At 36.9% G+C, this 13888-nt stretch overlaps 1 protein-coding gene across 2 annotated transcripts in view; it reads right to left on the reverse strand.

Moving 5' to 3' along the window:
- The window catches only part of TBC1D22A (TBC1 domain family member 22A), a 166539-nt gene that overhangs the window by 102521 nt on the left and 50130 nt on the right, over window positions 1-13888 (reverse strand). For both annotated transcript variants that reach the window (XM_054178620.1, XM_009910194.2), the window contains exon 10: window positions 2205-2280. In XM_054178620.1, coding sequence (XP_054034595.1) covers window positions 2205-2280 — 76 coding nt within the window. The remainder of the gene's footprint in view (window positions 1-2204; window positions 2281-13888) is intronic.

Consider the following 13888-nt stretch of genomic DNA (forward strand, 5'->3'; position numbering starts at 1 on the left):
TGATGTAAAAATCTTACTTTGTGAGTATGAAATAGTATGAAAAAAATCAACATTAACTAGAAAACATTGATGATGTCTACTAAAAACTACCCAAAAAACAGTAATTGTTTTCTAGGGTAGAAAAGCTATTTCTGGACTCATCATCTTTAAAAAATACAAATCTTGGCAAATTTAGAATCTAGAGTCAGAGACTCCTTCACTAAATAGCATACAATGGAGATCAAAAAAGCCACTGAAGAAAAAACTGGATCCACATTTAGAAAAATAAATGAACAAGTTTTTGATATGGAAAAACTTCAATATTTTCCAACCAAATACAGCCCTATAAGGATCACAGAAAGAAGTTCTTCAGAGAGTGATTGCCTGTTGGAATGAGGTGCCCAGGGAGGTGGTGGGGTCAATGTCCCTGGAGGTGTTTGGGAAAGACTGGATGAGTGCCATGGTCCAATTGATTAGATAGGGCTGGATGATCAGTTGGATTTGATGATCTTGGAGGTCTCTTCCAATCTGTTTGATTCTGGGACTTCACAAAATTATTTTAAGTCAGAAACCTACAGGAACCCACTCTTAACTTTCTGGGGAAAGGACAATTTTAACTGTCCTGGTAAAGGACACTTTAAGAAACAGAATGTACTGTTTATAAATTATTATTATTCTTTCAAGTGTGAAGCCTTAAAAATAATGCTTTCCAAACCTAACCATTGAGAAAACTTATTTAACTATATCCCCTAAAGCACTGAAGGTATAAATAATCCTGTGGCATTTATTTCTTTCTTAGAAACTAAATAATAATATGTGATATTATATTTAATATTGTTACTAAACCAAACAGTAAGATTATCAGAATGGTATTGTTAATTTTAAAAACTCGGTTAAAGAATTTTTGTACAAAGTTTATACAAGCCAAATTCAAGTCTATTTACAGGCATTATAATTATACACTTAATTTAATACACAATCATTTGCTCCTATAAGTAACTGAAATGTAAACATCAATCTTCATAAAATGTCACATGAAAAGTCACACTACAAGCAGTTATTTTTGAAGTAATAAAATACACTGCTTTATAAATAGTTCATTACCATGTATACAGAAGTATCATCTTGTATTTTTTATTTAATCTACCTTTAAAAAAGAAAAAATCTCCAACAAAAAGTTACATACATTTACATACATATTGTAATATTACATAAACATTATTCTCCTACTCTTAGTCTGTAATCATTACAAATACTTTAACATGCTAAAAGGGTATGAAAAGCATTATCAAATATTCACGATGTAAATACATGCAGGCCAACCTAAAATCTGCTATGGTAAGAACTGGCACCAAAATACTGACAATACATGTAATGAAAAGATGGAATTGTTTTTTCCAAGGAGATTATCAAAGATTAAGCTACACAAGAAATTTTTTTCTCTATTTCATCATCAACAGGCTAGTGTCAAAAATATGTGCCCAGTTCTGCTTGACAACATTTTGTTAATACTCTGTTCATTAATTTAACAAACTACCAAGAGAGTATGTTTAGAATGGGCAAGCATTATCTCTTGCATTTCATTTAATTAAACTCTGCTCTAGCAATATGACAGTCAGCATTTCATGAAGGGAATTATTTTAAGGATGAAGGTAGAAAATATTTCAAAGTGCCACACTAAAAGATGAAAGCATAATCTAAAATTACCCCTGCACACACTGTAATTTATCTATAATATTAAAGATGTTATTTCCAGAGTTCATAATTAATTGGATTCCACAGAGAAATTACTCAGGCATCCCAGATAGCAAAAAGATGCACAAAGGCACAAAACGTAGTGCCGAAGGACAACCATAAACAACCACTGTGACTTGCCCAAATTACAACAATCATCGAGCTTAATGTGAAATGAATTCTGGTTGCTTTGTGTATGTAGTCATTACTCTGCTGCAAAGAAATTGCCATTGAATTTTTATTATATTGCCTTAATAAAAAGTAATGAAAGTTGCTCATGCTCCAGTGGGTTTCTTTTAAATGATACATGACAGTGATCTTGGAAAGGCCAGTATGCCACAAATTGATCACGAAACCTCATCTGAGGAAAGCGATGTTACCTCTCCATTGTAGATAACTGCAGTGATGTTGGCTTGACTTCTTGCAAACATTTTAAGAAAACACTTTTGATGAAACACCAGTTAGAAATTAGGTTACCTTTCAAAACTTACCATCGATTCGACTAACAAGTTCTTCCAACATTTTCACTTTCTTCTGAATTCCTGGCTGTGCAAATGTATAGTTATCCTGAAGAAGAAACCATACAGAAGTTTGTAAGCAAAGGGGTAAAAAAAGGCATCTTTTCCTTTATGTACTTATCTCAATCCATGCATATTTCTATGTTTTAAGGTACTTGTGTTTCAATTTTACACTTCCTAAGCAGTAACTCATCAAATTGTGTATTCCCACTTCAAGTCTCCATCTCTAACACTATATATCCAATAGCTATTATTGCATCAATTGCTCTCTACTTGCTCATCTAATGCCCCAGAAGTTACAGCTTCATTGTATAAGTCCAAGTAGTTTTAAAAGGCTGCTATCTAAAATGCCAAAATGTGACATGCTAGGTTTTTTTTTTTGAGGTGATTTCTTTTTCTTATACATTTACAATTCTATCACAAGCAATGTACAGAATATGAAAATTCAGGTTCTGATCAGTGACCAGACAAGAATTTGATCTTTAGAAGTTCAGAATACTACCTTCCAGCAGCATAAGAAATTGAAGGTTTTTTCCCAATGGAGTCCTGACTGTTCTGAACCCAAGTTCACAGTTAGCATCATGAATTAAAATCTAACACGTAAGCTATCTAGATAAAATGGCAGGGTCCCTACATATATGTTTGAAAGTATTAACGCCAACTGCATTTGCTTTCATTGTTTTTTGATTGGTTTGGGGTTTTGTGTTATAGGGCTGCAGTAAAAACAGTTTGAAATAATGAGGGAGAAATGTAATTCCATTTTAAACCTAAAGTGATCTTTTTAAAGAATGATGTTAGTTAAATACATAGCAATGTTTCTGAATATTTGATTGACAATCTCTCCACTCAATTAATTGTATTATGGTTTTTGATACAGAGAGATTCCAAGAAGAAAATTACCAATATATATTTTTTAAGTTACTATGTAAAATTGTTCCCATGTGACCACTACATACACAAAACACCAGGGTAAAGCAGTATTTTTCTCAGCTGCTATTGTTTCAATCATCACAGTAAGAAAATAAATTGGAAAGCTGAGCAACTATCCCAAAAATAACCCTAAACAATTTTCATTGATGTTAGAATATTATTTTTTCTTGACTTGTTTTCAAATTTTAACTTGGCTTTAGAGTAAAAGGAATGAATATCAAATTAATTTTTATGTATCTTCAGACACTTTTCTTTTTGTTTATTTTGATTTTTTTAAGGCCATATTGACTTTTTTGAGTACACTATTTAAATCTATTTATTTATTTTATTGAATTTTATTTATTTTATTGCAATTTAATCTTCAAATTCTATGAGGATAATTCTCTTGAGTTCATAAATTTTCCACAGGAATCACCAATTGAAAAAGGCAACTATTTCATCTAGTTGGCCTTGCCTCTCGAACAGCACAAGCATCAGCAGTAGTGCAATAAGCATCAACAATGAATGAATGGAAAGCCTCAGATACAATTCAAATCTACTATAACCTTATTTCAGACACAAAGAAACTATCCTATGCACTAAAGCAAGATGTTTTATACAAGTCTCCTGTAGTAGTCATGTATCATATCCAAGATACAGCATCTTTAGTAAAGAGCCTATTCATTTCCTTTACAAGAAACTCCTCTAATCAGGAAAACTGTTGGGTTTTTTTGTTTTGTTTTCAAATATTGATATACTCTTCTATTTATTTATTTAAAGAAAGTAAACTGGTACTAAGTGCAGCAATATGGTACTCAATTATTTTATCTATTACAGATTCTCTGTAAAAATGCCTTTACATATTTAACACTAAACATCAACACGGAGCTGAAACACTACCACTTTGATCATTATCATGTCCCCCACATAGTGCAACTCCCAACTGTGATATGAATCCAAAAATGTTTTCTTTCTCAAAGCATCATCTACTCTGTACACACCTGGAAATGCAACCCAAAACTGCCATCTTGGATCTGAATACTGATAAGCTGGCTCTTCATAACATTGGATCTTTTGCCTATTCATTTATTTTTCTGTTATTTTAGCTGCAAATCAACACAGCTGGGAGTCAGCTTTCTACTTGTGCTGACTCATCTAGCTGGAAAGATCTTTGATAGCTCCCTCAGACATCTCTTCTAATTAAATTATGCTGTACATATTCCCTCCTTACTTGTAATTGTCTTTCTGGAGTCTGTGAAACTGCAAAGGACTTTGCAAACATAAAAATCATTCTGTTATCTACTATTCTTGCTCCTTTTGAGGTGGAAGAAAAAGCTAGTAACAGACTGAAAGAAAAAAAGCATGTCAAACTCATGGAATTCATGAATTATTGCTCAGGGAAATACAGTAGTAGAAAGGTTAAGACTTTAATTGCTCTACCATAGAATTCAATTGGCAATACTAGCTTTCAAATTCAACTAAATTTTACTTGCAAATCTTCTACCTCATCCCCACCAAGAGGTGCAGGAGGATAGGGAAACAGAGTTGTCAGTTCATAACACTTCATCTCTACTACTCCCTATGGACCTCATGTCCTGCCGCAAAGCCTGGGCTCCTCTCCATGGCTGCAGCTTCCATCAAGGTATCTCCACCTACTGTGACATGGGGTCCCTCCATGGGCTACAGGAGAACAATCTGCCTCACCATGGGCTGGCAGGGAATCTCTGCTCCTGAAGCACTCCCTAACCTCTCCATATTCACTGACTTTTGTGTCTGCAGAGTTGCAACTCTCACTTTTTCTTTACACCTCTCTCTCAGCTGCTGCACAGTGGTTTTTACCTTTCTTATATACGTTACCACAGAGGCACCACCAGCACTGCCCTGGAGCTGGCTGCAACATGGTTTGTCCAGCATGAAGCCTCTTCTCACAAAATACACCCCTGTAGCTCCCCTGCTACAAAAAACTTTGCCACACAAACCAACTACATTTCTCTGAAAATTTTTGCAGAAAAAAATGTTCCAGTATTCAGCTGTCCTACTTTCTACCTCACAGTTGTAGGTCCTCAAAGGAACATTTTGTTACTCATCCTGCAAATTTTTATTGTATTTTCTCATTTATTTGATCACCAATAGTAAGCGAAAACCTCTGAAAAAGTCAGAACAAGATTGCCCTGCCTCAAGGGATCTTCAGCAAAGAGTTAACAAAATGTCTTTACACTTGCAATCACTGGTTTTGACAATTTCTAGTTTGCATTCATGTATGACAGAGTACGCATGAGTACACAACAAAATCCATGACGAACATTAAAAAAATGCATTCATTGTTGTGCAATACTTAAATTCCTTGACATTCTGCTTAGACAGCTTAAACAGACTTGCAGTGAACTATGCTAACCTACTTCACAGCTGAACAGTTATAATATCTAGTAGAGACTCCAACACATAATTAGCTTCACCTTAAGATACAGAAGGTTAAGACTTTATAATGTCACAAGGGCTCAAAACTTGCTTCAGTCTCAAATCTTTCTGTTAGCAGTCTGTACTTATTCTGTAGAGGCTAGTATAACCACTCCATATATCCTGCAAATACAATTATTCTGGAAGGCTTTCTTATAAAAAAAAAAAAAATAAAAAATCTTGCCATTATAAAGTATTTCAATTATAGCCTTCACTAAACATGGAAAAAGGTATTAGGTAATCCCTTCCCCCCCCCAAGGTTAGAGAAATTCTAAATGGAAGAAACTTGATTAGAAAGTGAAAATGAAAAAATGCACTGAACAAATTTTACTGGAATTATCCTCCCATACTCACAGAAAAGGAAGAAGGGGAGAAGGAAAGGGTAGAGAGAGGGGGGAGTCAGATCACAACACATGTTTAACACCACCAGGTATCAGGTCTACTTTACTCAAAAAGGTGTTTGTTTACCTTGGAAAGTCCTACCGTGACCTTCCCTGTGGATACACTGAGAAAGCAGTATTGAGTAAACTAAAGATCATCTAGTTGCATTTTTACTATCCTCCAAATGTCGAGATCTATGCCACACAATAGCATTTTTATTTGTTTATCAGGAAGAAAATACAAAAGTAGACTCTACTGTTTTCAACCACGTATATCAGTGAGATTCTAATTTATGTGAAGTATATTGCAACAAATAAGACTCCATTTCCCATCATCACACACATCTACAGTACCAACATGTATCTGATCAAAATGTTACTGCACTTACAATGGAGCACTAAAACGGACACAGATGCTTTTTTAAGTGCATATTCAGTGTAATTCCAAAGCAACTGTCCAGTCAGTTCAACATATTTCTATACTACTTTAAATCTCTTCCAAGGTACTGAATCATTCATAAGAATGAAGTCATAACAAATCTGAAAATCCTTCCTTCCAACTTCGTCAATTATTTCAATTGCATGCGGAAAAAGGAATGTAAACATTTCTGAATTGCACCTTCTGCATAAGTACAAAGGCAGCTGCAAACATACACAGAAGGAATCAAATACACAATGCACACCACAATAACATATATTAATAATTATATATTACATTTGTAAGTAACATACATATTTATAGCCTTGTGTGTGTGTATAAACAGATAGATACACTGTATATATTTATACACAAACACACTATATAATGACCGGGTTGGACTTGATGATCTTTGAGGTCTCTTCCAACCTTAGTGATACTGTGATGACTGCAGCTGAGCACAGATATAGACACACTGATACTCCTCTGCTGGTTACAAAAGCTATTCCCCAACAATGTACAGATGAAACTATCAGAACTATTTACAGAAGCAAATGGAAAATTTTGACACAGTCTTAATGTGCTATTTGCTTGTTTGTAATAAGGTTTTATCAATCGGGTCAGATCAGGGGTTTTAAATAGAAGAGCTATTTTAAGCAATCTGTATAGAGCATACTCCGATGTTTATTTTCTCTACTAATATGTAAGAATTGGCATATGTCAAGTTAGGTAAGTTCAGGTATATTACCAAATGACCAAAAGACAACTGGAAGCAAAAAAAGCTTTCTGAAGTTGCACGTTGATCTCCTCATATCAGAAAGGGATCTTCTCTACTTTATTTTTTAAGCTCATTTAAGTAATTGACTCACATATTTGTGAATCTACTAACCCAATCCCTATTAAAAGTCTTTATTCACTTTGCAGGCATTGTTATCCAAAAAGGTGGGGAGGGGTGGAAGGGAGGCATGACACTTAGATGAGGACAGCCAGTATGTATAACACAACTGTGAATGGCAGGCACAGTTTATCCAAAATGTTTCTTGGCAAAGCTGGAGATAATAAAGCAAATGTTCAGGAAAGAGGAAGCATGCATGTACAAGAGTAAATACAGAAGTGTGCAAGAGGATGCTGCTTGCACAAAATTTCATAGCATGCTCCAGAATTACTCCAAGTTATTTCCTCTAAAAGACCTTTCAATCTTTGTAATTATTAAGCCTTACTTTTATTTTAAAATTAAGAATTTCCTAAGCATTAGGAAAGCAATTTACAAAGTGTTACAGCCCAAAATTTTCTACATAGAAAACAGCATCCATTTATTCATACATAACAGTGTAGAAAAAAAACATGTTTTACGAAAAAGGAGGTACTGTTTCTTGTGTTATAACAGTACCATACTCTTAAAATCAAAGACCCAGTTTTCTACTGGCCTATGTAATCAAACCTCAGGTTCACACTAAATGAACATATTATAAATTACAGAAACTTAATGTAGCAAGAAAAGAAGTGCTCAAGGTATATTTGTGGATTATGGCATAGGCCAGACAAAAGTTCAAATCTGGGTAAATGCTAGAAATCATAAATATGGCCACTTAAAACCCTAAAACCTGATCCTGTAAATTTTAGGTCACAGATAAAATATTTTTATTCCAAAGCATATTGACAGCACAGTATACTTTATCTAAAACACAGAAAACAATGACTTGTTAATATGCTTTTTTTCAGAACCTACTTCAAACGGATTTGTCTTTTCCTGAAAGTTTTACTCTCAGTTACAGGCTAGAAAACTGTATTATTTGCTTCCAAAGAGACACAGGCTCATTATGAGCTTCTCTTAAAAGTTGTTCTCTGAAGAACAACTACAGCCCTCAGGATAAAGCCTACCAATACCCTCAATTTTCCATGACCTGCAGTTGTTACCAGCTTATTGTTACAAACTTAGAATTGGCCACTGGGCCTAACAAAAGAACCACTTTGGGCTTTTTTTACTTTTCACAGCAGTCAGCAGCAAATGGCTACAGGGGAACATAAGAGCAAAATAAGCCTGCAGTGATAGGCTTGCAGCATTCTCCCAAGTTCTAGTTTGCAGCACTGAGACTTCCCTAACTCATAATAAAAATTGTTTAAAGATTTTTCTTCAACCAACTTCTGTTTTAAACATGTGTAGAATGCTTTTCATCCTTTCCCAAGTGGCCCCACAGTTTAGTTACTCAACTACTTTTTTTTTTCCTAAGCCTATCACTCAGCTCTATTACAAGATACTATGTAGCCCTTGCATCAGAAGAGACAGAAAGCGACTACTCCCTATTCACCTCCATGCAGCTCATCATTTTAAAGACATACATTATGTTCCTCCCCTAAGTTATCCAAGCTGAAGTACATAATCCATCATGCACAAACTGTTCCATTCCTTTCATCACTGTGGTGGTTCAGGCTGGGTGCCCCACTGCTGCTGCCACATGAGACACACCTCTGGCATCCCTGAGGGTCCAGCTCAGTGGGTGGACACAGGAAGCTGCGCATTCATCCCCTAACGTCCTGCTCCCTATAAAACCACCTGCAGGGTCCTGCACTTCCTCTTTCTTCCTTCACCGCTCCTATAGATGTGGTCCCGGTTTGGTAATGGAGGGGGAGTCATCTCACGGTCTCTTGGTCCTGGCTAGGCCTAAGGCCAGGAGGAAGGGGGGAAGGGCAGTCTCAGATCTGGCCAGCTGAGATTAGCCTAACAGTGCGGAGGGGTGGGGGTGGGGGGGGGAGGGGAAGTGGGGGGAGGTGAGAAAGAGCCCTGCGGGGTTTGGGTGTACCCTCAGGTGGGGAGAGGGAAGTGTTAGGATGTTTCTGGGTATGCTTTGGGACCTCTTTTGTCACTTTTGTCTTGTGATTCTCTGTAAAATTTTCACTGCTTTTCCATTTAAACTTTCCACCACTTCTGCAATCCGTTTGTCTGAGTCTCATTTTTTTTTTGTGCCCATGGTGGGAGGGAAGGCAGGATCGACCCTTCAACCCACCACAATCACACTCCATTATTTTTAAACTTTCAATCCACCAATTCAAAAGGGGATGGACAGAAAAGATCAGAACAGCATACAGCATACCAAGCACAGGTTCTTATTGTGTTTTAAAAGCAGCAAAGTAAAGTTTTCTTTGTCAAAGACTACTTATGTGAACCCTTCTCATCTCTACATGGTAAGAGGTAATGCCTCTACCATGGTGTGGTAGTTTTAGGCTCTGCCTTTAAAAAATTTTCACAGATCTTGAACAGAAAGTAGTAAAATGTAAATAAATCACTATTAGGTATAAAAAGAAAAATAATGATGGTTCTAAACAATCCCATTGGAGAGTTATCTACCATAAGATAGAGTTTGCAAAACAGTTCCTCTCGTCTCTCGTTTCTTAGTATCTCTGGGGGAGATACTAACTCGCTTCTGCTTGACCTTGGTTGCATTGTTTTGGCTAAATCTAGCATCTTTTTTCTCCTTTTACATACATGGGGGCTATGAGGGGGGGAGATGATGGGGGGCAGGGAGGGAGAAGCTATTAGCTTCCCCTGGTCTTCGACCAGGAGGGTCCTTGTGCTGTTCATTAATTGCAAATACCTGTAAATATTGTAAATACCATGCAATTTGTACATATTCATTGCATTCCATTGTAGATTGTAGATTTGCTTGTAAATACAGCTTCATTTGCTTCCAGCTGTGGTGGTCTGGCAAATTTAACATTGGGGGGAGATTTCAACCCACCACACATGGATGTTTAGCTTCTTCAGGAATTCCTGGTGAAGGACTTCATCAAAATGCCTTTCAGAAATGCAACTGAACTGTACAGATTTTTCACAGGATCACCGATTCCTTTCCAAAAGCTGTCAGATTTGTGCTGCTTGAGTTGCTCAAATGTGTCCAGAGAAGGGCAACAAAGCTGGTGAGGGTTTTGGAGCACAAGCCCTATGAGGAGAGGCTGAGGGAGCTGGGATTGCTTAGCTTGTAGAAGAGGAGGCTCAGAGAGACCTTACTGGTGTCTACAACTACCTGAAAGGAGGTTGTAGCCAGGTGGGGGTTGGTCTCTTCTCCCAGGCAACCAGCACCAGAACCAAGAGGACACAGTCTCAAGCTGTGCCAGGAGAGGTTTAGGCTGGATGTTAGGAAGAAGTTCACAGAAAGAGTGATTGGCCATTGGAATGGGCTGCCTGGGGAGGTGGTGGAGTCACCATCACTGGAGGTGTTCAAGAAGAGATTGGATGGGGTGCTTGATGCCATGGTTTAGTTGATTAGATGGTGTTGGGTGATAGGTTGGACTCAATTATCTCAAAGGTCTTTTCCAACCTGGTTAATTCTAGCCTACGTATAGAAAACATTAAATATGGGGTTTGTCCTGTTAAATATTTTTAACCATTAACTGTGTTTATTTTTACACCTGCTACAAACATTCCTGATGAGCATGTCTAATTGTGCTCCTCCTGTATCCCCCGAATCCCCTTGAAATAATTTTCAAAACCTGATGTCATATCCACTCCATTCCATTCCTCTCTTGCGAAAGTAGTTTTAAGCACTGATCTTGTTTACCCATGACCAGATAACCTCATAGGAGGTAATCACAGATATATTTCAAACTGAGCAAATTTGTCAATAGCCTCCAAAATTTTTACCATGCATCCTGATGCCCAGTATCCTAGTGATGTATTCAGTCTTCTAAAACTGACAGGGAGGAATACAAGTCCTCCAGTAACCAAGCAAGCCACAAGAAACTTAAGAAGAGTCCCAAAAGATCTCTTGTGGGCATATGCTAGACTGAACTCAGGTGATTTCACATCAAGCTTATTATATGCTATAGTCCTACTGTACAGTTAAGTGATATCACAAACAACAAAATTAATTGGAATTCTTCTAAATCAATGTATGATTTATACTTTGCAAAGTAGATGCTGTTGCTATATGATTCAGGCTCATTTAAATGACAGAACACCCTTGGTGTAGACTAGTTTGAATGATCATTTATTAAAAAAAAAAATCTATAATGTTGACATTTTAAAACCCAGATTTTAGTACATCAGGGGTTTCAGCATCTACTTTGAAACAATCTGAGACCAGATCAAACACCATGATATAGTTTTTATCAGACCAAATCTACTCAAAGCCATTCTAGAAAACCATAGTAGATATGATCCTTTTACATTTTAACTATTCCAAGTTTTGAACAGACAATAGCAGACATGCTTTGATTACTGTCACATCAAAGAAACAGGGCTAACACAATAATTACGTTAATTACACTCCAACAGTTTGTAGCTTTAACAACTCTACTGCCTGAGTTTATTAACTCCCTAGTAATGTTCAATATAATGTTGGGGGTTTTTTCTTCATTTACTAATAAAGTCTTCAAAGAACTTATGCAAAGTAACTTCAAACAAGACTTTGAAGATCTAAAGGTCCTTTGGAGAAGGCACACAGAATGACATAATACTGCATATTTTTTAGTATTCATTCTTAATAGCAATTTACATGTATTCCATGTAAGAACATTCTCTTGAATTGAGAAAGACAACATTTGCTTACAGGGGAAAAAAAAAAATCTAGACTTTTTCTGTACTTTGAATCTTCTTTTATTTCATTCTAAGCTTAAAATAGCTTAAAACAATATTTGCTCCCAAAGATTATGCAAGAAAAATAGAAGCAGACATTTGAGCAAAAATACAGAAAGTATTCCAGATACAAGCACCTGTTGTGGTCATCACTAGTTTCAGAAGATCTACATCTCACATAGGACAGATAGAAAAGCAGAAAAATACTATTTAGCAATAGCATTTGGTAAGTATTTAGTAAGTGTTGGAGATGTCCATGTCTCAGAATAGAAGCTGATTTCATTCTAGAATCCTGAAGAGGCAGAAATGCCTGCCCTAATTGTAGAACCTATTTATCATTACATTTCTTATGTTAATGACTTTACAATTAATATCTAAATTTGAGAAACTGGACACTTGAACTTAAAGTTCTTCATAATATAGAAATAGCTTTATGGAAGTCAGTGATAATGAAAAGAAGAAGAGTAATCTCATGCGATTGTTTATTCTTCAGGATAGGTATCTCCAACAATAAAATCGCTTTCAGCAAGCCAAAGCAATCTGCTTGTAGTTATCAGCAGTCAGCCCTGTATTTATTGATCAAGCAATCTATTGCTTCTCCTTACAATAGTAATAGCTCAGGGGAAAAAAAAAAAAAAAAAAAAAAGAAAAAAAAAACCCAACACACCAAAAACACACACCCCAGAAAAACCACCACCCACAATGTTTTGCCATTCCAGGATCCAGCTTGGACAAAACACTAGCGTACAATGAACAATCTGAATTTCTGGAAATTACTGAACAGCTAGGACCACAGAGAAAAGTGCTGTCTCACAGCTGGAGTGACAGCAGCAGTGTCTCTTCCTACAGCTACAGGATGTGAATAGGAGTCTCAAACATTAAAAGAATTACATACAGAATAACTACTGCTAGCACTTATGAATTCCTGACAGGACTTCCATGTTTCTAAAACTTCAGTTTCTGACTGGTATTACAATCAGAGCATGACTGCAGCATTGTCTTTCAGTATCAGCCAAATGACATGAGTGGTGACTCTGAAGGCTGCTTAGAAGGCAGTTATATCATCTATCACGTTTCCCCTGTACACATCAGACTTGCAGTGCTATGTTCAGCTGAGGAGGGTGGCAGGAAAAGACTACTTTCTCCATTTAGCTAAGCTTACCAGAAGCACACGGCTGATGCACACCCAGAAATTCTAGACAAACTATCACTTCCTTTGCCCAGGAAGACCCTGTGGTACCCATGATACAGAAACCTGCAGCACGCACCAATGCATATATGCATCAAACATATGGTTCATGTGACAAGAGACTGGTAACAGGCAGATGCAGACACTTACATTACATATAACGTGTATCTGTCTTATCTTGGCCAACAAACCTGTATTCTCAGGTAACAGAGCTGCAACTTACCATAACCCTAAGCTAGCTACCCAAAAGAATTGCAGACATAATCAAAAAGCTTGTCTTGAAGGAGTGTATTTGGTTTGGCTAAGATGGACTTAGCTCTGTAATATGCCAGTGTTTTGGCTACTGCTGAGCAGTGCTCACACTGCACCAAGGCTGTGCTTCTTAAACATTTCCCTGCAGAACAATAGGCTGAAGGATGGGCAAATGCTTGGGAGAGGCCATGGCCGGGCCAGCTGACCCAAACTGACAAGAGGGGCATTCCATACCGTATGTCAGCTCAGACAATAAAAGCTTGGGGCAGGGGGGGATAAAAAAATAAGAAGAGTGGAGGCATTCATTAATGGCATTTGTCCTCCAGAGCAACTGCTACACATATTGAAGCCCTGCTTCCCAGGAAGCAGCTTTGCCCCCCCAGCCAGGGCCAAACCACCACAAAGAGTTTAATTAAAATGCACAAAGAAAGCTATCTTAAACTTGCTGTTCCCTTAAAAACAAACCTTTGAAAGGTCCTG

This window comes from Dryobates pubescens, chromosome Z (genome assembly GCF_014839835.1).
Source record: "Dryobates pubescens isolate bDryPub1 chromosome Z, bDryPub1.pri, whole genome shotgun sequence".
NCBI classification, from domain to species: domain Eukaryota; kingdom Metazoa; phylum Chordata; class Aves; order Piciformes; family Picidae; genus Dryobates; species Dryobates pubescens.